The sequence below is a fragment of the Sphaerodactylus townsendi genome, linkage group LG13 (assembly GCF_021028975.2).
Source record: "Sphaerodactylus townsendi isolate TG3544 linkage group LG13, MPM_Stown_v2.3, whole genome shotgun sequence".
Lineage (NCBI taxonomy): Eukaryota > Metazoa > Chordata > Lepidosauria > Squamata > Sphaerodactylidae > Sphaerodactylus > Sphaerodactylus townsendi.
Window position 1 is genome coordinate 31,973,930 of NC_059437.1, and position 22,183 is coordinate 31,996,112.

General features: G+C 47.5%; 1 protein-coding gene across 3 annotated transcripts in view; it reads left to right on the forward strand.

Annotated features, from left to right (window-relative positions):
- The first annotated feature begins 1,732 nt into the window (after positions 1-1,732).
- MED12 (mediator complex subunit 12) overlaps positions 1,733-22,183 on the forward strand; it is a 37,075-nt gene continuing 16,624 nt past the window's right edge. For 2 of the 3 annotated variants that reach the window (XM_048514453.1, XM_048514454.1), the window contains exons 1-26: positions 1,733-2,160; positions 3,000-3,104; positions 3,962-4,153; positions 5,171-5,330; positions 5,666-5,841; positions 5,993-6,103; positions 6,285-6,539; positions 6,962-7,108; positions 7,258-7,357; positions 7,572-7,708; positions 8,075-8,206; positions 8,580-8,706; positions 8,901-9,130; positions 9,234-9,317; positions 10,443-10,622; positions 11,961-12,105; positions 12,256-12,374; positions 12,494-12,637; positions 13,826-13,989; positions 14,264-14,395; positions 15,752-15,979; positions 16,102-16,246; positions 17,120-17,240; positions 17,409-17,510; positions 18,384-18,497; positions 18,653-18,807. In XM_048514453.1, the coding sequence (XP_048370410.1) occupies positions 2,062-2,160; positions 3,000-3,104; positions 3,962-4,153; positions 5,171-5,330; positions 5,666-5,841; positions 5,993-6,103; positions 6,285-6,539; positions 6,962-7,108; positions 7,258-7,357; positions 7,572-7,708; positions 8,075-8,206; positions 8,580-8,706; positions 8,901-9,130; positions 9,234-9,317; positions 10,443-10,622; positions 11,961-12,105; positions 12,256-12,374; positions 12,494-12,637; positions 13,826-13,989; positions 14,264-14,395; positions 15,752-15,979; positions 16,102-16,246; positions 17,120-17,240; positions 17,409-17,510; positions 18,384-18,497; positions 18,653-18,807 (3,804 nt within the window). In that variant the 5' untranslated portion in view covers positions 1,733-2,061. Of the gene's footprint in view, positions 2,161-2,999; positions 3,105-3,961; positions 4,154-5,170; positions 5,331-5,466; positions 5,574-5,665; positions 5,842-5,992; positions 6,104-6,284; positions 6,540-6,961; positions 7,109-7,257; positions 7,358-7,571; positions 7,709-8,074; positions 8,207-8,579; positions 8,707-8,900; positions 9,131-9,233; positions 9,318-10,442; positions 10,623-11,960; positions 12,106-12,255; positions 12,375-12,493; positions 12,638-13,825; positions 13,990-14,263; positions 14,396-15,751; positions 15,980-16,101; positions 16,247-17,119; positions 17,241-17,408; positions 17,511-18,383; positions 18,498-18,652; positions 18,808-22,183 lie in introns of those variants that run through there. The other variant, XM_048514455.1, reaches the window with a different exon arrangement.

Sequence of the window (22,183 nt, forward strand, 5' to 3'; positions counted from 1 at the left end):
CAGGGTGACCCCATAGGGTTTTCAAGGCAAGTGATTAAGCAGAGGCAATTTTCCACCAAAGTACCCTAAAATCCCACAGACCATTCTAGAATCCAGTAGGATTCATTAGTCCTGATAGCTTCTAGGAGCTTCATGTTTCAAACTCCCAGCACAACCTCAACAGGCTAATCATTTTGAATTCCAGAATGTCCCAGTGATTCTGGAATCCGATAGAATCTGAGTCCTTGTGAACCCTCTCCTATGGAATGTTACGACTACATTCATCCTTGTCTTGAATAGATATAGATGAGAGCATTGTACAGGGCAAACCTCTCTCCTCATAACCAAGAGTCCGTGCAAAAAATTAGGTCCAAAGTGTGACCTTTTTCATGTGTTGGGCCTGCCATGATTTGAAAGAGGCCCATAGCAGCCAAAGAGACCGGGGTAATATTGACTTTTTGCCATATAATGAACATCTGGCCTCCCATGGGTACAAGTAAGGGGGAGGGGTGTGGGCTGAAGCCAACTGTAAGTTATAATGGTTCTTATTAATCGGATATTGGTTTTGTTAATTGTTTTAATGGCTAATGTTGGACACCACCCTGAGCCCTTTGATTAAACAAACAAACAAACAAACAAACAAACAAACAAACAAACAAACAAACAAACAAACAAACAAACCCCGTAGGCCAGCCCTGGCAATGAATCCTTGGGTGTGAATGTTGAAATCCCACAGAACATTCAGTCTAGTTGTCTCCAGTAGCATCCATTAGCACAGCCATTTCAGACAGGGTGCTCACAATGGAATAAGGCAGTCAGTCGACCAGAAGAATGCCTAGTTTATCCTTAGACCCCAGTATGAAGTGTCAATGACACTGATAGCTTTCACCAGGAGACTGTCAAAGGGGACTCACAGAGGATGACAGTCACCTCCCAACCCTCCAATGAGGGATTGATGAAGGACTGCATAATCAGGCAGAGTTAACTGGGACTGACATGCCAGGTCACCTTCTGTTAACCAAGTAAGTTTCAGTTATGCAAGCCAGGTCAATGTTCTCTTCCTTAACATCACTGATTTGGAACTGCCCAATATTAAAAAGTTGAATAACAGGGGCCCTTGCCTTGAAATGCTACATAGATTAGATAAGCAGCAAGTATTCCATTTTAGAGAATTCTCATCCCCATATCTACAAGCTTCCATCTACACCCAAATATCACCTTCACCAAACATCCTGCACCAGGTAAAAAATTCAAATTGCCATTAGAACCACGAAGAAGCCACACATTTTTTCAGCATGCTACTTTCCACAGAGAAGCCATAAAGCAATTCCAGGCTAACTGCTTGATGCATTACAGTTAGTGCTGTTCAACAGGTGCCCTTTAGTGTTTATTTTTATTTAGTTATTGTTCATTTATTTATTTGATTATTTCATTGGCTTTGACATTGCTGTATAGTTTTGAACATTCCGAAAATGTGCAAGCAACCATTAAAATACAAAAACCCCAGGAAGCCTGTTGATCTACAGCGACTTGAAAACCCTCGAAAGCCATCTTTGATCGTCCCGCAGGAAATCTCCGCTTCTTTTTACCACAATTGTTCTGCAGAAACCCAAACCCAACGGTAGGGGGCGATACTGCCTGGCAAAGAGGCACCCTTTCGGCCAACTCCGTCCTCGTTCGTCAATTTCCGTAGAAATCGCGAATGCGGAAGGAGGGCGTTGCGCGGCAATCTGGTTCGCCTTTGACGCTTTCCGATAAAGAGGGTGTTCCCTGTCTTATTGCACCCCCTCCAACCATTTCCGCGATTTTTGGTGCCGGGGACTTCACCCTGTCTCTCCTCCCTCCCCCCGTTCCTCAATTTCCGTCAGCGCTCGCTCTTTCGCCCGAGCCCTGATTCGGAAGAACTCGGCAGGGTTCCGACCTTCCCCCAGAGCCGCTCGGTACTTTTCGGAACCGCTCGGAAGAGGCTCGGCTCGTTCCGCCGGCCCTTGTTGTGCTGGGCCTGCGAGGTCCCCTACAGCGGCCAGGCGCAGGCCCGGCTGGGCCTCGCCGTCTCTCCCCGCCTTCCCCGCCCCGTTCACCATGGCGGCCTTCGGCATCCTCAGCTACGAGCACCGGCCTCTCAAGCGGCCGCGCCTGGGTCCTCCTGACGTCTACCCGCAGGACCCCAAACAGAAGGAGGTGGGGCTGGGGGCCCGCGAGGGGGAGGGGAGGAAGAGCATGGTGCCCCCTGCTGCTGGGAGGAGGAAGGGCGCCCCCGCGGGTCAAAGGGTCGGCGCCCTTGTGGGTCTTGGCCATGGTGCTGGAGAGGTGGAGGAGGGGGCCGGCTTTCGCTGGCACGCCCCTAGCCCCCCAAGTTTCTTCTCCCCCACTCCATGGCACAACATCAGTGCCCTTCGTGGGTCAGCCCATATGGCTAGAGGGTTCTCTGGACCAGTTATGGTCAGCGATGTAGCAGTCAGCTCCTCAGCTATCCATACGAAGCTCCAGAATAGGTATCAGATTATGTATGGCCTTCCCTTGTCCTTCTCACTGAAACGTCAGATATATTGTCCCTGGACATGGAGGTTCCATTCCCAGGTCCCTTAGCAAGTAGTAAATGAAGAACTTGTGTTGTCATCAATAATTGAGTAATAGATTGTTTCTTATTCAGCAGTCTGGCAGATCTGCTGTGAGAGTCTTCCCCAACATATGCTGCCTTGAGTATTGTAATGGAAGAGAGGTGTAATATTAATATCGTGATTGTTTATGTTTTCATGTGCCTGAGTCCTTTATGTCAGATGCACAAACCTACATTCGATTAGAATTGGTAGACCCATCTTCTATAGATTAATCTTTTTTTTTTAAAGCCACATACAAAAATATAAGAATGAACTTATTTGGTTGTGTCCCTGTTAGTGGTTGACAACGTGCTCCAGCCTCCTTGGGATGGTCCCAAACAGGGTGCAGTGGAGACCGCCATCCTCTTCTGGTTTTTAGTAGCTTCTGATCTTGGGAATTTCTTCCCTTTTCTCCTGCAGGATGAGTTGACAGCTCTGAATGTGAAGCAGGGTTTCAACAACCAGCCGGCTGTCTCTGGGGATGAGCATGGTAGTGCCAAAAATGTCAACTTCAATCCTGCCAAGGTGAGGGCATTGACCGTTCTGCTGGTGCAGCTACCTCAAACTCACAAATGATTATTGTGTTGATAATTCTGAGTTCAGGGTTGTGTATCCTTTGCCCCCTGTATACATAGAAAACCAAATAACTTTGCAATGTTTAATCTTTATATGCTATTGCTATAGACATATTACTTAGAACATCCCTGTTCTCCTGGAGATATATTTGAATGGTATATCTGTTAAATGAAAACTCTCCAGTAGGTTACCATGACAAACACTTACCTTCTACTTTTTGTTCTCTTACACATACTGGTCTGGGGAGCCAGATTTCTCAGGGCCAAAGAGTGAGATATTTGCTGAAGAAACAAGGTGACGGCTAGCTGTCAGGGCTGAGGTGGGTGGGTGGCTGGCTGTCAGGGTTGAGGTGGGTGGGTAGATATATGGGTGCTAGCAGCTATTGATGACAATTTTTGGACAGTCTTTGAACAGATTCTTCCAGCTATGATGGCGCTCAGCTTTGCCTGATTGTGTAGCCTGTGTGTTTCTTGGTAAGGCAGAAGATCTTTCATATATGAGGAAAGCCTAGGAATAGTTTTCTACAGTGGGAGAGGGCACTGATTCTGGTATTGTCTGAATGAGTTTTGGCACTTAAATTGAAGGCAGTCTGCATGTGGTGACTGAGCTGAGGACATTGTGAAACAGGAGGTTTTGGTTTGGGTGATGGTACATAAGGGTATTTATGTACACCGCCCAGAGCCCTTCGGGGATGGGGCGGTATAAAAGTTTAAACAATAAACAATAAATAAATATTTCAGCAACTCTATCAATCTCTGCTTGTTAAGACAGTGTTCAAAGTTTTATAGTCTCTTCTTTGTCTCCAGATCAGTTCAAACTTCAGTAGTATTATTGCTGAGAAACTGCGCTGCAACACACTGCCTGACACAGGCCGTCGGAAACCCCAGGTGAACCAAAAGGATAGCTTCTGGCTGGTCACTGCACGCTCGCAGAGTGCTATCAACAATTGGTTCAATGATCTGGCTGGGACCAAGCCACTCACTCACCTTGCTAAAAAGGTAAGAGGCACATGAAGCAAAGAGAAAGGAGGGTGGAAGCTCTGATGTAGCAAGAGCTGAACTGAGGTCTGGAAGTAAAATGTTGCCCTTGAACTGTTCAGTCTGTTTTCAGCCATTCCTGTTTTTTGAAGTTTGGGAAACAAGTAGCTCAAAGTAGCTCCCCTCTGGTCTCCTGTCCACTTGGCTGTGGGTGCCCACATAGCTTTCAAGTTTAGCTCAATAGCCTTCTTTTTCACGCCTTCCTGCTCCGATATATCTATGACCACGAGAACTGAGGCTTTCTGAGTGCGTTTGTGTGGGTGTGCCTAAAGCAATCAACTGCCCACAGCAATTAGGCAAGCAGCTTTGCTATGTTAGGTTTTATAAAAGTTATAAGACCTTTGTTTTTAAGCAAGGTTTGAATCTCTAAAGGGAGTTCTTTGATGTTTGTATTCTTGAATTCCTGTGTGTGTGTTTTTTTAAAAAGTATTTGTTTACTTTTCTGTTTAGGATTTTAACCTTTTGATTTGTACTAGAATGGGGTTTTCATTGCAGTGTGAGCTGCCTTGTCTACAAGAAAAGTGGGGTACAAATCCATAAACCAGTAACATGCCCAAAGGAAAAGGAATGAACGGTTGGTTCCGCTGCCTCCTTCCTTTCCTCTGTCTGTGGACTTCCAAGGTTGGAAGGAATTAAGAACCACAGGCTGAGCTGGATAAGAAGCATCAGGCTAGGTGGGAGAAGGGTGAACAAGGACTCTTTGGAGCAGATTGGAAAAGCATCAACAACTTTGTAGAGCTGGTATGGTTAGGGGTGGGTATAGAAAAGATGAGGAGCTCAGAAAGTTTTGGGAAGGGCCTAGCGAGGGTGGTGGAAGCTGTGACTGTAAGCGGAAGAGCCACTAACTCTACAGAAGATGTGAGCTGAGTACTCTTTGGATTGCATCTGCCCACAAGCTGGCTCCAAGGGAAGCAAGTGGCTTGGGACAATCCCTGCCTCATGTTTCAACTCCCGCCTTTTTTCTCCATTCTGTGGCAGGTGCCCATCTTCAGCAAGAAGGAGGAGGTCTTTGGTTACCTGGCAAAGTATACTGTGCCTGTGATGAGAGCAGCCTGGCTGATCAAGATGACCTGCGCCTACTATGCGGCCATCACTGAAACCAAGGTGAAGAAACGGCACGTCATCGACCCATTCAGTGGTAAGAGCTTCTGCTCCCTCTTTGCAGCCTGCACAGAGTTTTACAGACAGGGCTGATTTGGCTTTCTTGAAGCTTTCTGCTTACAGTTGCTGCATCTCATCTGGCACTTGTTGGCATTTCCTCCCCCTTTTGCCAGGATGAGGCCAGCTTGTGCCTCTAGCGTTGCAGCTTGGTCCCTGAGTCCGCCGCTTGGCCTGGCATCCAGCACCTCACTTTCTTTACTCTTCCCACCATGCCTCAAGGGTCAGTGTGCTTGGCTCCCCACTTCTTCAGGTCCCACCCTTTCTCCTTCCCCCTTCCCCTCCTCTTCTTCTAATAGGCCTTTTTCCTTCCAGAGTGGACCCAGATCATCACCAAGTATCTGTGGGAGCAGCTGCAGAAGATTGCCGAGTTCTATCGGCAGTTGTTGGGGCAAGCCACTGGGTCTCCCTCTGGTCCTATGCCCCAGGAGGTAGAGCATGCTCTGAAGCAGTGGGACTACAATGAAAAGCTAGCTATGTTCATGTTCCAGGTGAGATGGGGAGGGAAGGGAAAGGAAGTCTGTTTTCTTTTAGTACGGATGAATTTAGTCTTCTCTCAAGTGGGAGATGAGGCAAAGAGGCGCCAGCACAAATTGCCTGCCTCCCCTCTGCTCATCCTCCCTTCTCCCCATCTGCTTCCAGGATGGGATGCTGGACCGGCATGAGTTCCTGACTTGGGTACTTGAATGCTTTGAGAAGATTCGACCAGGGGAGGATGAACTTTTAAAGCTTCTCTTGCCCCTGTTGCTGCAGGTGAGCCTGACCCTTCTGCTGTTGTGAGGACCTTCACTTGCTTTTATGTGGGTTTTTTTCAAGAAGGGAAGGTTTTTGCTCCATGGATGCTGTGGACAGCTCTGCCTGTGGTGCGTTGGTTTGGGCCAATAAAACGTCCTCACCTTGCACTGAACTAGTTTCTTTTCTCTCTTTCCAACAGTATTCTGGGGAATTTGTGCAGTCTGCTTACTTGTCCAGGCGCTTGGCCTACTTCTGCACCCGGCGTCTTGCCTTGCTGCTGGATGGCCCTGGGGGGCACCCTCCCCACCATCTCTCCACACAAGCGGGCAGTGCACTCCCTTCCACACCTACACCTCAACCTGCTGCGGGGAATCCACCCCCCAGCCCCTTCAGTGACTTGCTTCTGTGTCCCCAGCACCGCCCGGTGGTGTTTGGGCTCAGCTGCATCCTCCAGGCAAGTTTGGGTGAGGTGATGAACTGGGTTACGTGCAGGCACTTTGCAGATAGCCTTTAAGGAAAAGAAAGCTAGCCTGTATGCTGTCCTGGGAAGTTTAGACACAGGCAAAATGGGCTGTTATTAAGTAACTGCCACCTGAAGTTGGCTTTAGGGATGTTCCACAAGGATGTGTACTTTGTCTGGTATGATAATTTTAGCAGAGTGGAACTAGGACAAAGGCCACTTCCTACAGTGTGAGCTAGAATGGTGGATATGTCAGTTATGTTAACTGGCTCACTTTCCTTCCTATAGCAGTTGGGAAAGACTGGGAAATGGGTGTGAAATATGCATGTGGACTGGAAGGAGGGAGGGGGAAGGAAACTTAATGACCTTCTGGAAGTCAGACTTACGAGTGCTTGGTGCTTCTGTTTTGTCTGCAGAGTATTGTCCTGTGTTGTCCAAGTGCTCTGGTCTGGCATTACTCCCTCACTGACAGCAGGATCAAAACTGGTTCTCCACTCGACCACCTGCCTATTGCCCCTTCCAATCTGCCCATGCCTGGGGCCAATTCAGCTTTCATGCAGCAGGTAAACAGCAGGGATCAGAGTAGATCTGCAAGAGATTCCTGCCAACCTCACCCCCATTGCATTTCATCCCTTCTTGAGCATACTTGCCAAGACAGCACTCTTAAGGTACAGCCTCTCACACCATTTCTGTCATATTGTTTTTTTGCCAGGTTCGAGCCAAGCTCCGGGAGATTGAGCAACAGATAAAGGAGCGGGGCCAGGCAGTGGAGGTGCGCTGGTCCTTTGACAAATGCCAAGAAACCACTGCAGGTAGTACACAATAATGTTGCCTACACATCTTTACAAGGTTGTGTTCCTGTTGTCCCTGTGGCTGTGCATACAGCCTTGTCTCTCATTCTCCTTATCTCTGTTGTTGCAACAAGTACTTTATGCTTTTCAGGCAGCCTGGTTGTTTTCTCTTCTTTAAGGCAAATGCTCTACTCTTTATCACTGAATCCCATATTGTTTTCTTGTTCATTTCCAGGATTCACAATTGGCCGGGTGCTGCACACCTTGGAAGTCCTAGACAGTCATAGTTTTGAGAGATCAGACTTCAGCAACTCTTTGGATTCCTTGTACAACAGAATATTTGGCTTGGGACTGAACAAAGACAGCCATGAGGTAGGCAGGCATTGTCTATGGTTGATAGAAGAAAACAACTCAAGTTTTTTTCTTTTGGTGAGCAATAAAGTGGGCACCACAGAGATAGGAACTGACGATTTAATACAAGATGACCGTGCGTATGTGTGAGAAGAGGGGTTTGTCCCTTGTACTCTTGCCAGAGTTTTAGCGCTGGCCTCATCGTGTTACAGGGTGTCCATTCTGTGACTGAAGAAGAGCTCCAGCTCCAGAACATACATGTTGATTAAATGGTCTGGCTGAGCTCTTGCAGATTATTCGGGTTGGGGAGGGAGATATCATACCCAAGGAGAATAATGGAAGGGACACTTAGGGAACTTGGTCGCCACTCAACCTGTTTCCTGACAGATCACTCCTGATGACGATGCCGTGGTGGCCCTGTTGTGTGAGTGGGCTGTCAGTCACAAACGGTCTGGGCGCCACAGGGCCATGGTCGTGGCCAAGCTGCTGGAGAAGCGGCAGTCGGAGATCGAGGCAGAGGCAAGTGCTGCTCCGTGGATGTGGGATGCTTTCTGGAAGAGGGTGTATGGCAAGCTTGTGGTAGGGAGCCTGTTCAAGAATCCTAGTTTGCTGGCCAGTTCCCCAGAGCATCCTCCATTCTCTCTTTGGGGATTCTCCTGCCCTGCCTTCCAGGCTCAGAGTCCTTGTGAAGAAGGTGGTAAAAGGTGGATGGAGGAGCAGCTGTAAAGCACTAGGCAAGAGGGGCACTGCTGCTTCTGCTGGTCTTCTAAGACATTATGTGTTGTGGAGCAAAGGTTCTCTTTGTGACCATAGCAGGTTCTGTGTCTGTTCCAGGAGGGGCAGAGAGTGGGCGAAGGAGTTAACCCTCTTCCTTTCTCCTTCCTCTTCTCAGAGATGTGGTGACTCAGAAGTGGTGGATGAGAAGGGCTCCATCTCGTCAGGCTCCCTGTCAGCAGTCAGCGCTCCTGTCTTTCAAGATGTCCTAATGCAGTTCTTGGACACCCAGGCTCCCGTATTAAGTAGGGGTTCTGCTGCTCTACCTGTCAGGGTCTGGGCTATGTTGAGCCAAGAGAAAATGTGCCAGCCCCAGTTGCCTTTGGTTCTCTTGAGAGTAGCACTTGAGGCCACTGGGCAACGCGAGCTGTGCTCAGGAATGGACTGAGCTGGGCCCCTGTCTTGCTCACCTTTTTTCTCTTTGCCCTTCCTTGGCCAGGCGACCCCAGCAATGAGAACGAGAAGGTGGAATTCTTCAACCTGGTCTTGCTGTTCTGCGAACTCATCAGGCACGACGTCTTCTCGCACAACATGTACATGTGCACATTAATCTCCCGTGGGGACCTGGCCCTGGATGTTCACGGCCCCCGGCCCCCTTCGCCGTTCGATGACACCACTGAGGAACATGACAGGAAGGAGGGAGAAGGCAACAGCAGCATCAAACTAGAGGTGAGATGTCAAGAAAGGCAGGGTGCCAGACACTTGGGAACTCACATGTTGCTTGTGGTACTCATAGTGGTTGAATGGCTGTGTCATTTGTTGTCTCTCTTAGGATATGGGCCTGTCGGAGTGCCAGATGGACATTGACCAGAGCTCCAGTGTGATTTTTGATGATGTGGAGAAGACAGATTTCTCGGTACAACCTTGTTAGAGTCCCCTTGGTGGGACAATTCAAACTCCATATTTGTAATGCTTCAGAATACCTTGCAGTTTTTCTTGCAGTGTGTGCAGGAGTATTTAAGAGGGAGCCTCTGCTTTTGGTTTTCTGTCATCCCTAAAACGCTTTTATTTACACATCTGAGGAGATTGCTGAAGCCAAGAATGAAGGATGGAACTTGGCATTGGGCTTGGTGATTTGGAAAACTGAATCATGGAAAAACCAAAAAAGACACGTTGGCTTTTTTCAGGTTTTTCTTTTTCCGATAAAAAAGCCATGTGAATTGGAAAAGTCGAATACGCCCTCCCCTGCTGTCATTTCCTAAGCCCACATGAACTTGGAACCAACAGAGGGGGGAGGGAGATAAAGATCTCCATGCTGTGCTGAGTAAGCTCAGCATGGCATGGAGTATTTGTCCCTGCCAAATATGTCCCCAAGCCTTCCAGGGTTTGGAAAGCAGGGCCAGAGCAAGGGACAGTCAGATCCTTTATGTGACACTGAGCAAACTCACTGCCGCATGGAGAATATGTCTTCCTCCAATGCCGGTAGGGATATCTCTCTTCCCCCTGCCCCCCACAACGATTTTCCAAGCCCCCTAAGGCTTGGGAAATGAGTGAAGAAATGGGTTTTGGCAAGTGGGTGGAGAAATGGGGCTTGGGCAATGAGTGGGGGGAAAACTGAAAATTTTCAGGTGAGGTTTTTAAAACCTGTGTATTTTCAGTGTTAGCCAAATAAAGCCAATGGATATTGGCTTTATTCAGCTTTACCAAAAGAATTCTGGGTTAAAAAACAGAACCCAAAATTTACTGATAATTTTTATCATTGCTCAGGCCTATTTGGCAGGGCCAGTATGTGTCTTCTGGTGGTAGACAGAGAAGAAATGGTCAGGTATTCTTGATGGGTAGAAAAAGTCATTGAGATCTTGGCTGGCTTGCTCGTTCTCCTTAGGTGTCCCTGGGTTCTCAGCGGGCAGTGAAGGGAAGGCCTGTATTACTTGGGCACATTGACCTGGTTGATGATGTGTTAGACTCCTTCCTGAGCTGACTTGTTGGCAAAGCTCCTTCCCTGTCCCTTAACCAAGTGTTCTTGCTTGTCTCTTCCTAGATGTTTTCTCCTCCCATGCATTGCGAATCCAAGGCCAGCCCTTCCCCTGAGAAACTGGATTCCGAGAAGGAGAGCAAACCTCTTGCCCTTCTGAAAGACAGGATTGCAGATGGAATGCTGGCCTCACTCTACGAACAGCCACGCCACATCCAGTACTCCACACACTTCCCCATCCCTCAGGTAGGAGAGAATAGGCTTCTGGGCATGATAGTTCAAAGGAGTGAAACTGGTTGGCTTCCCTTCTCTGACTAGTGGATTTTGGGCTCAGCCTTCTCTGTGTTGGTCATTTCAGGCTTCTTCTAAAGGCTTGGTAAACCAATGTGGTTAAAAAAGAAGTCTGTTTGATTTCTTAATGTAATAGGAGCTCCTCTTCGCTCCTTGCATGGAGATGAGATTCTGACACTTTCCCACAGTCACCCCTTTCCTGTGGAGATGTTTGGCGTACAGATAACTTGCACTGACCATCTGGCTCCGTGACAGGGCTTGTGCCACTGGATTCCAGGAGAAATAGTGTGTCAAGAGAAATAAAATTTAAGACTGTTCTGTGTCCAAGTACTTATCTACAGAAGAAACTGCCTTCTGAATTTCTGCTATTCTGGTCTTACGTATCCCCAGGGGGGTGGGAGGAGGTTGTACTGCTGCATCTCTGCTCTGGGCATGGCAGTCCGTTTGATTTAGTGCCGTGATGGCGAACCTATGGCACTCCAGATGTTCATGGACTACAATTCCCATCAGCCTCTGCCAGCATGGCCAATTGGTAAAGTGTGTATTGTGTACCCAATTGGCCATGCTGGCAGGGGCTGATGGGAATTGTAGTCCATGAACATCTGGAGTGCCATAGGTTTGCCAGCACTGATCTAGTGGCTAGAGGATTGGAGTAGAGTCTGGAAAACCTGGTTTCAATTCTCCACTCTGCCACCAATTTCGCTGAAGGCCTTTGGACCAGTTGTCCTCTCACAGCCTAGCCTGTCCTCACACACTTTGTGAGGATAGCATGAGGAAAGCAGAACCATGCGTGCCATCCCAACCTCCTTGGAGGAAAGGCAGGGGGGAAAAGTGATTGCCTGTCTTAACTGCTCCTGGTGCAAAAGCACAGTAGAATCGCTTGCCATCAGAGGAAACTGCCTGTTGCACCTCTGAGTCACAGCATCGGGTTGCTTCCTTCTAGTGAAGAAGCAAATCCAGATCAGTGACATGCAGAAACATAGAAGTCGGGTATAAGTAATGATTTTTGGAAGTGACAGTAAATTGTCTAGTTCTCATTCAGGAATAAAAAGACTCACTATTGTCAGGTTTGGCAAACACTGCTCTGTTCCAGTGCATCACCAAGTGTAGCATTGCTAATAATTTTAAAAGAGTATGCTCACCCAAGTTAGGTCCTGCTGAATGCTTTACATACCCTGTCCTTGATGCTCTTTGAGCTCCTGAGGTAGGTGAAGGCACTTTGTTTCAGATACTGGGAAATCTCCCAGTGTGGCCGTGGCTGATCCTTGCCTCTCTTCATTTTTTCATTCACAGGAGGAATCAAGTAGTCATGAGTGTAATCAGCGGCTGGTGGTCCTCTATGGTGTTGGGAAGCAGCGTGACGAGGCTCGGCATGCCATCAAGAAGATTACCAAAGACATCCTGAAAGTGTTGAACAGGAAGAGCACAGCAGAGACAGGTCTGGGGAATGCCTGGCCAAATCCCAAATCCTGTACATAGACCCTTGAGATGATCTATGCTGGGAAGAGTTGGGAGGAGAGGGTGGTTTTTTTTTCTTTTGGGATAGGCCAAATATTAATGGCCTGTTGGACTTTGTATGGCTTGGTAGGGGGAGAGGAAGGTCAAAAGAGGAAGAGGAATAAGCCGGAAGCCTTCCCAACTGCAGAAGACATCTTTGCTAAATTCCAACACCTTTCTCACTTTGACCAGCACCTTGTCACCTCTCAGGTACATGACCTGTTCGCAACACATTGCCCGCTGCTGTGTGTGTCTTTGTTTATGTGTTCTGGCAGTTTACTGCCAGGTAGTTGTGAATCACGGTTGAATCGATGAATCCTTCCATGCAGGTATCTCGCAATGTCTTGGAGCAGATCACCAGCTTTGCCTTAGGGATGTCATACCACCTGCCTCTGGTGCAGCATGTCCAGTTCATCTTTGATCTGATGGAGTATTCACTCAACATCAGTGGGCTTATTGACTTTGCTATCCAGGTATTCATCTTGGGACTGGGCAGTGATATTAAAAAAGTCCTTCGTGCACCTAACTTGTGAGAAGATATAGTAAAAAGTCTCACTACTTCTGCCTTTGTGGTACTTGCTCTAACACAGACTTTGTGGTTAGATTTATTGTGGTGGACGGCTGCTTTTGTAAAACTAAAGGGTCACTTTATGTGGTCCCGTAGAGCTCATGTGTCAGGAAAGCCAAAAACAGAAGCAAAATATTCCACTAAATCGGATAGTATGCATTTATTTATTATTATTTATTTTTGAATTCATAGGCTGCCCTTCCCCATGGCGAACTCAGGGCAACATACAACAAACTATAAATTAAAAACACAGTTTAATCCTGGTGTGCCACCCCATGGCACTTAAACTAAATCTAACTGAGGGGCGGAAGAAAGGGGGAAGGAAGGAAGAAAAGGGGGAAGGAAAAGTGAAAAGGACAGGGAAAGGGGTAGGGGATGAGAACAGGAAGGCTAGCAAAAGAATCATAACAATATATTAATTAAATGTTTATATCACTCCTTTTTTGAAGACTCAATGTGTCTTATATATGCAAGCAAGCCCACGTTGTAGTAAAACAATAAGATCTTTTACAGTCAGTGCAGCAACATACACAGAAAGCCTAAAGTACGTAACAGCCTTCTATGAGCTATCTGCCAGTTCCCTCAACTTCTACCGAAGACTCTTTGGAACTCCACTCCTATGAAAAACAGGATGTGGTGATGTGCTCCACACCTGTTCAAGCAGATCGTTCTGTGGTGTCAATTGTGTAATCAAAAATGCCCTTGTCCAGGCTGAAGAGGAGTCAGTCAGGTGGTCAGATGGTAGAAACATGTATTCAAATAAAATTCATAAGCTGCTTGCACTTTCCAATGCTCTTGCAAGAAAACTATCACAAATTTCTCTCAAGATGGGTTTATGGGTCCCATTTGAGAGATGGTTGGCTTCCAGTAAGTTCAAAGCTAAGACAGGGATCAGATTTTGTGGCGGGAAAAGGCTCAGGTTTAGTGATTGAGAGCCACATTGCCTTTGCTCCGTAGCACTATCGTGGCAGATCCCCACCCTGCTGTCCCTTTTTATAGACAAGTTTCAGCTAGGAGGAGTGAACCAGCTGGTTCCATCACTTATAAGCCCCCCTTCCCATTTCTTCTGAATCTTCTCTGGTATTGGTCATAGTTACTGAATGAGCTGAGTGTGGTGGAGGCTGAGTTGCTGCTGAAATCCTCTGACCTGGTGGGAAGTTACACCACGAGTCTGTGCCTCTGCATTGTGGCTGTGTTGCGGCACTATCATTCCTGCCTTATTCTCAACCAGGACCAGATGGCCCAAGTCTTTGAAGGGTAAGCCATCTTTGCTGTTACCATTGCAGGGCCAATCATTCTTAGCCATGTCTGCCATTCTGGAGGCTACTGTTGTGAGCCAGCTTTGGACGAAGGGAGTCCTAATATGTCCTTGGGATTTCTCTGGGCTACAAAGCTTCTTTTGTCTGCATAGACTGAGGCTTTGCCTTTTTGAACTTGGAGTAGGGCTCTCCACCAGGGTTTAGACTGGGAGTGGAGTGGGCAGGTTGATTCTGCATTTACCCTCATTGCAATGTCTCTTTTCCCCATATAGGCTATGTGGGGTGGTTAAGCATGGCATGAACCGCTCGGATGGGTCTTCTGCAGAGCGCTGCATACTAGCTTACCTTTATGACCTGTACACGTCCTGCAGTCACCTCAAGAGTAAATTTGGAGAGCTCTTCAGGTGAGTACAGTTCTGGCTGTGGGGCTGAATCTTAAGGCAGTCTTACTCAAAAAGATGTTCTCAACTTAGAACTGTTAAGCTGAGTAGGTGATCTTTCCACTGCTTGGTAGTCAGAAAAGATACCTAATATTTTAAGTATTTCACTGACGGTACAAATTCTGTATGATGTAATTACATATCCAAGTATGTCTTCTTTGGAACACCATTGGTAATTGTTATTAATCTTTCCTTCCTTGCTTATTATCTGTTTTAGCTATATTCTTTATAATATGTGACCGTTAATAATAGTAATAATATCCATAAATATTGCTAATAGTGTTAAGAAACAGAAGGAACCCAAATACTGTAGGACTTTTAATCTTAAGCATTCTATACAGCAGCATAGCAAGGGGGGAAAATGCCGGTGCACTGGTGCGTCTTCCACCTCTGCCCTGCCTTAGAGCGCTCCCGCCCCGCCCCCAGAACGCCCCCCCCCCACAGGGATGTGTGCCCAGTGCATTTGCGCGCACACACACAACCGCCCCCTTGGAGCTGGCGCCTCTGATTCTATACATTCCCTTTCACTTGTGCACAAGTGTAGCTGATTAGAGGGCCATTCTAATCAGTAAGTAGCTGTCTTTGTGAAACAAGAGGCCTGATGGTTGACCATTATCTCTGGTCTTGCCCTGCTGGGGTCTTGGTATGACTATTTAGTTCAATCCAGTATTATTACAACCTCCTCTGATGGCCACCTTTCACAAAGAGCCTTGTGTTGCTGTTTTTAATGGGAGTTGACTACAGCTCTTGTATATTCTTTCAGAGCTCAAACTTCAACAATTCTTTCAGAGTTCAAACCTATAGTATCAATCAGCTTTTACCCGGACCCTGCAGAATCTATGAAGATTACCTTTTTTTTTGCAAGGTTCTAGGGACTAAGTATGGTTGAAGGATTTCACAACTAGAATCCATTGGGTTTTCCTGGCTGTGTGGCTGTGGTCTAGCAGTTTTAGCTCCTAATGTTTTGCTCGCTTCTGTAACTGGCATCTTTAGTGGCATGTCTCGGACAGAAACGCTTCTTACCGTGGCAAGCCTGTGAAGAATGCCAGCCATAGACGCGTGTGAAAGGAGCTAAAGCCACCAGGCTACAGCAACACACCTGGAAAACCCACAACAGCCATTTCTCATGACAAAGTTGCCAAGCACCCATTTTTAGTGCTGGCTTCCCAAAGGGAGTGTCTGGGAGCGAGCCACGGGGGCCAGCCATTGCTAGGTTACATCACTCAGACTGGAATGTGCCCAGAGGTTGCTATTGGGTATAGGGAGCCTGACAGTGACCATGTTTGCAGAAACCTCTTAACCATTGTCCTTCCATGCCAGTGACTTCTGCTCCAAGGTGAAGAATACAATCTACTGCAATGTGGAGCCATCCGACTCAAACATGCTGTGGGAGCCTTTGTTCATGATTGACACCATCGAGAACCCGTCGGCGCACAACTTCACGTACACCAACCTAGGCAAGAGCCTCACAGACAACCCAGCCAACCGCTACAGCTTCGTGTGCAATGCACTCATGCATGTATGTGTTGGGCACCATGACCCTGATCGGTGAGTGCCAGGATGAGCTGGGGTTAGTGGAGACCACTCAGGGGGCATGCTGTGGTCTGTAGGGTGCAACTGGCCCCAAGCCAGCGTCCAGGTGTGCCCACTATGCTTCTTTTTGTGTTCAGGGTCAATGACATTGCAATCCTGTGTGCCGAGCTGACGGGCTATTGCAAGTCACTCAGTGCCGAGTGGCTGGGTGTGCTGAAAGCTTTGTGCTGCTCCTCCAATAACGGGACCTGTGGCTTCAACGATCTCCTCTGCAATGTGGACGTAAGGGTCACCTGAGCCTCGTATTTTCTGAGGGATACGTGGAAGGGGAAAAGTGTGGAATACCATGCAGATGACAAAGTGACAAAGTTTGGAGAGGCGGCACTGGAAGCTAGGGGTTAGCTTGACCAGATGGGCAGCGTGCACCGCTAAAGTACAGGAACCCGGAGCAATATATTTGTTTGGAAAAGGTCCCATCTGAGGAATGGTTAATTGTGTTGAAACATTCCTTGCCTCAGCCAGAAATGCCAGTTTTTTCAGCCTTGTCTTCCAAGCATTTGGGCCTAAATCCTAGAGAAGTAGAATACAAAGCAAGGCTTTTGTGGGACCCAAGACGCAGTTTACTGGGGGACTCCCATTCCTTGCAGTCTCCCTGCTTACTAGGACTGGGAGTCTCCCAGTAAGCTGCATCTTGGGTCCCACAAAAGCCTTGCTTTGTATTCTACTTCCCTCCTCCTAGTAATTAATCTTAATGTCCAGAAAAGGCAGATGGTGATGAATGCAGATACTGGAGATTATCCTCAGAGGTCCCCCATCCCTAAAAAGATTTTAAAGGACTATAGATTATAAAAGGGGGAAACAAATTGAATCAGATGAGTCTCTTAAGAAAGTCCCTTTTCTAACCTGCTTTTCAGTGAGTAGTGGTTTGAAACAGGTGGGGGAGGCCCCTATCCTCATCTGTGTAGGGCCTGTCCCAATTGGCGTAAGGATCTGATGGCTTGGTGGGACCCAAAGGATGGTTGTTGTTTTGGGAATGTTTCCCTGCCAGAAGCTGTGCAGGATCCATGGACCACTGTTGGAAAATGCCACTTTCAGGTAAGTCACACTGTCTTTCTTTTAGCAGCTGTGCCTTTCTTCTTTCCCTCCTTTTGGCAGGTGAGTGATCTGTCTTTCCATGACTCCCTTGCCACATTTGTGGCCATCCTGATTGCTCGCCAGTGTCTTCTTCTCGAGGACCTGATCCGCTGTGCTGCCATCCCCTCGCTGCTCAATGCTGGTGAGTTCCAGCCTTGAGATGCTGGATCCTTGTAGGAGAAAACAGGGCAGAGGGTGTCATTCTGGTTCTGCATTCTGTCCTGTGGCAAGGGCCTGGCCCAGCCTGAAGCTGCAACATAACTCAGATCAGTTGCTGCCAGTGACTGTGCTTTTGCCTTTCTGCCTGCAGCCTGCAGCGAGCAGGACTCTGAGCCTGGAGCCCGTCTGACTTGCCGGATCCTGCTGCATCTTTTCAAGACGCCACAGCTGAACCCATGCCAGCAGGATAGCAGTAAGTGGCCCCTCTCTGCCAGCATGCTCCTCCGGGTCTGTCCTTGTACTGCTGGACCTGCTGATGTTTACTAAGGCTCTGTTGATTTGTAGATGTTCTATTACCAAGCTGACTTCTTCTCCCCCTGTCAGGGCAAAGAGTTCCTTATCAGCTCCATTCATCCTCTTTCCCAATCTTGGCATTTTTTATCTTCACACCCCACCAGTTAACACTTCTGTTCTAGCTCCTGTTATGGACAGAGTTCCAGCTGCTGGCACCCCTTTTATTCCATGATCAATTTCCCCAAACCGGTTGCAGCCTCTGGTTTTGCCAGTCTCTTCCCCTAGTGGAGGCACTGATGTGCTTTCTTTCCATATTTGTCATGTGGTGTTCCTTGACAACCACTCCATGTGCATTTAGCTGAATGGAATTCACAGCTGTATGATGTGGAGATGGCTGTTGAATTCAATGGCCTTTAGTTAACTCACATGCACAGAGATGTGCCACTGGCTCTGAGGCATGAAAGCTAAACCAAACCTATGTGGATGCCAGATGCAGAGAGGGAGAGAGCAAGGGATGGCCATTGCCTTCCTGTTCTGTGTGAGGCTTTTCCAGGGGCAGCTGGCTAGCCTCTGTTGGAGATCTGATGCCGGACTTGATGCAGGAGAGCTTTCTTGACCTCTCAGCTCTTGGCACCTTTGGGATGCTGAACACCACAACTGGGTCTGACCAACCTGTAGGCTGTTCCCTTGCTTCCCTTGCATTGCATTGCTACTGCATTGCTTACATTGTTTACCTTGCATTACTACTGGACACCTTTGTTGCTCGGGTCAGACCTTGTTGTAGTGCACAGTCCACAACTCCTGACTTCTTTTCTTCCTGATCTCCCTACAGGTAAGCCTTCGGTGGGCATTCGCTCTTCCTGTGATCGGCACTTGCTGGCCGCTTCCCAGAACCGGATCGTGGATGGTGCTGTGTTTGCTGTCTTGAAAGCTGTCTTCGTGCTGGGTATGTGCCTGGACAGGCTGACAAGTATGGGGAAGCCCTTGATAGTAATGGAAGTAGATGATTCTTAGCTATCTTTTCCTGCCTAGTCTAGTACAGGTGAATGTTGCTTTTAGATGTGGGTTTTTTTCCTGAGTGACCCTGAGTTCTGGTTGTAGGTGATGCTGAACTAAAGGGCTCAGGTTTTTCCCACCCGGGAGGGGTGGATGACCTCATGGAAGATGACAAGAAGCCCGCAAGCCGGATGGTTTCCATAGAGACAGCCAGCCTAGATGTTTACGCCAAGTATGTCTTAAGGAGCATCTGCCAGCAGGTGAGTGTGCTTGTCTTTGGGCCTCTCTCTTCCCATGCACTGGTACAGATGATAAGTCACAGCTGCATCTATGTTGGGCATCTCTGAAAATACGTATTATGTCTCTGGAAGTGAGTGGAGCAAGGGACTATTCTTAAGAACATAAGAACAAGCCAGCTGGATCAGACCAAAGTCCATCTAGTCCAGCTCTCTGCTACTCGCAGTGGCCCACCAGGTGCCTTTGGGAGCTCACATGTAGGATGTGAACGCAATGGCCTTCTGCGGCTGTTGCTCCCGATCACCTGGTCTGTTAAGGCATTTGCAATCTCAGATCAAAGAGGATCAAGATTGGTAGCCATAAACCGACTTCTCCTCCATAAATCTGTCCAAGCCCCTTTTAAAGCTATCCAGGTTAGTGGCCATCACCACCTCCTGTGGCAGCATATTCCAAACACCAATCACACGTTGCGTGAAGAAGTGTTTCCTTTTATTAGTCCTAATTCTTTCCCCCAGCATTTTCAATGAATGCCCCCTGGTTCTAGTATTGTGAGAAAGAGAGAAAAATTTCTCTCTGTCAACATTTTCTACCCCATGCATAATTTTATAGACTTCAATCATATCCCCCCTCAGCCACCTCCTCTCCAAACTAAAGAGTCCCAAACGCTGCAGCCTCTCCTCATAAGGAAGGTGCTCCAGTCCCTCAATCATCCTTGTTGCCCTTCTCTGCACTTTTTCTATCTCCTCAATATCCTTTTTGTTGAGATGCGTGACCAGAACTGGACACAGTACTCCAAGTGCGGTCGCATCTTCACTGCTTTATATAAGGGCATGACAATCTTTGCAGTTTTATTATCAATTCCTTTTCTAATGATCCCCAGCATAGAGTTTGCCTTTTTCACAGCTGCCATGCATTGAGTTGACATTCCCATGGAACTATCAACTAAGACGCCTAAATCCCTTTCCTGGTCTGTGACTGATAGCACTGACCCCTGTAGCGTGTATGTGAAGTTTGGATTTTTTGCCCCTATGTGCATCACTTTACATTTTGCTACATTGAACTGCATTTGCCATTTCTGAGCCCACTCACCTAATTTATCAAGGTCCGCTTGGAGCTCTTCGCAATCCTTTGTGGTTCTCACCACCCTACATAATTTGGTATCATCTGCAAACTTGGCCACCACGCTACCCAACCCTACTTCCAGGTCATTTATGAATAGGTTAAACAGCACTGGTCCCAAAACGGATCCTGGGGGACACCACTCCCGACATCTCTCCATTGTGAGCACTTTCCATTTACACCCACTCTTTGTTTCCTGTTTCTCAGCCAGTTTTTTAATCCATAGGAGGACTTCCCCTCTTATTCCTTCATTGCTGAGTTTTCTCAACAGTCTCTGGTGAGGAACTTTGTCAAAAGCCTTTTGGAAATCCAAGTAGACAATGTCCACCGGTTCACCCCTGTCCACATGCCTGCTTACACCCTCAAAGAACTCTAGTAAGTTTGTAAGACAGGATTTGCCTCTGCAAAAGCCATGCTGACTCTTTCTCAGCAGGTCTTGCTTTTCTACATGTTTTATAATTTTATCTTTAATGATAGATTCTACTAATTTACCAGGAACAGATGTCAAACTGACTGGCCTGTAATTTCCTCGGTCCCCTAGAGCCTTTCTTAAAGATTGGTGTGACATTGGCCATCTTCCAGTCTTCAGGGATGGAGCCTGATTTCAGGGATAAGTTGCATATTAAAGTGAGAAGATCAGCAATTTCATGCTTGAGCTCTTTAAGAACTCTTGGGTGAATGCAATCTGGGCCAGGGGATTTGGTAACATTTAGTTTATCAATGGCTGCCAGAACTTCTTCCTTGTCTACCACTATCTTCGCTAGTTCCTCGGATTCGCCTCCTAAGAAGCTTGGTTCAGGTGCAGGAATGTTCCTCACCTCCTCTTGGGTGAAGACAGATGCAAAGAATTCATTCAGCTTCTCTGCAATCTCCCTGCCATGTTTTAGCACACCCTTTGTTCCTTTGTCATCTAACGGGCCTACCGCTTCCCTAGCTGGCTTCCTGCTTTTGATGTACTTGAAGAACTGTTTGTTGCTGGTCTTGATGTTCATAGCCATGCGTTCCTCATAATCCTTTTTTGCCTCCCTTACAGCTAACTTGCTTCTCTTTTGCCACCATTTGTGTTCCCTCTCATATTCTTCATCAGCCAAACTGGACTTCCATTTTCTAAAAGACATTTTCTTTTTTCTGATAATTTCCTCAACCTCTCTTGTTAACCATGGTGGCTTTCTTTTGGACTGGGTGCTGCCTTTTCTAAGCTGTGGAACACATTCCAGCTGCGCTTTTATTACTGTGTTTTTAAATAACCTCCAAGCATCCTGGACAGTTTTGACTCTTTTGACTCTCTTCTCTCCCGCCTGCTTTTTGTTTTCATTGTTTTTGGAGTATAAACTCTTGCTCTAGGGCAGGGGTCCCCAAACTACGGCCCGGGGGCCAAATGTGGCCCCCTGAAGGCATTTATCTGGCCCGCCAGGCATGGCAGCGATGGCTCCATTCATGTGCAGAGGGGGCTCGAGGGAGAGGAGGAACCAGCCCCAATGGCTGTTGATTTCAATTACATGATGGCACCCCCAAATCTCCATGAATTTTCTGACCCAGAGTTGGAAACCTTACATGTGGCAACGCCTGCTCCGCCCTTCCCTCTCGGCTACTCCATGTGTTGCTCTCAGGCTTTCTGTTCCGCCTCACTCCCATTGGCATCAGCCAGGCTGGCAAATCGCTCGCTGGCTGTTAGGGAGGAAAGAACCCAGGAAGATACCTGATCCTGGGTTAGATGGAATGCTTCATTGGGAAAGTTCTGCTTTTTTTTTTTTTTACAGAGGAAGGTATTCCACAGCCTCCCCAACAATATTTGGAGCCCACCCTGTACTTGACATACTTTGGTCACTGTTCTAAAAATAGACCATGACAGAAAGGCTGAAAGGTGAAATCAAACATTTTACAATCATTTGTGCATAGGAATTTGTTCATAGTTTTTTTAGTCCGGCCCTCCAACAGTCTGAGGGACAGTGAACTGGCCCCCTGTTTAAAAAGTTTGGGGACCCCTGCTCTAGGGAATATGTCAACTTTATGGCTGTAGAGAGAGAGGCCAGTGGGAACTTAGGTCCTTTCTATCGTTAACCCAGCCAATGCAGTGGCTAGGCTAGGTGGAGCATGCTGCCAAGCTTCTGGCCACATGGGTTCTGGTAACCTGCTTTGATGCACCGATGTATGTTAGAAGAAGTTTGGATTTGTATCCTGCTTTTCTCAATTGTAAGGACTGTCAAGATGACTTACAAACTCTTTCCCTTCCTCTCCCCACAACAGACAGGCTTGTGAGGTAGGTGGGGCTGAGTAAGT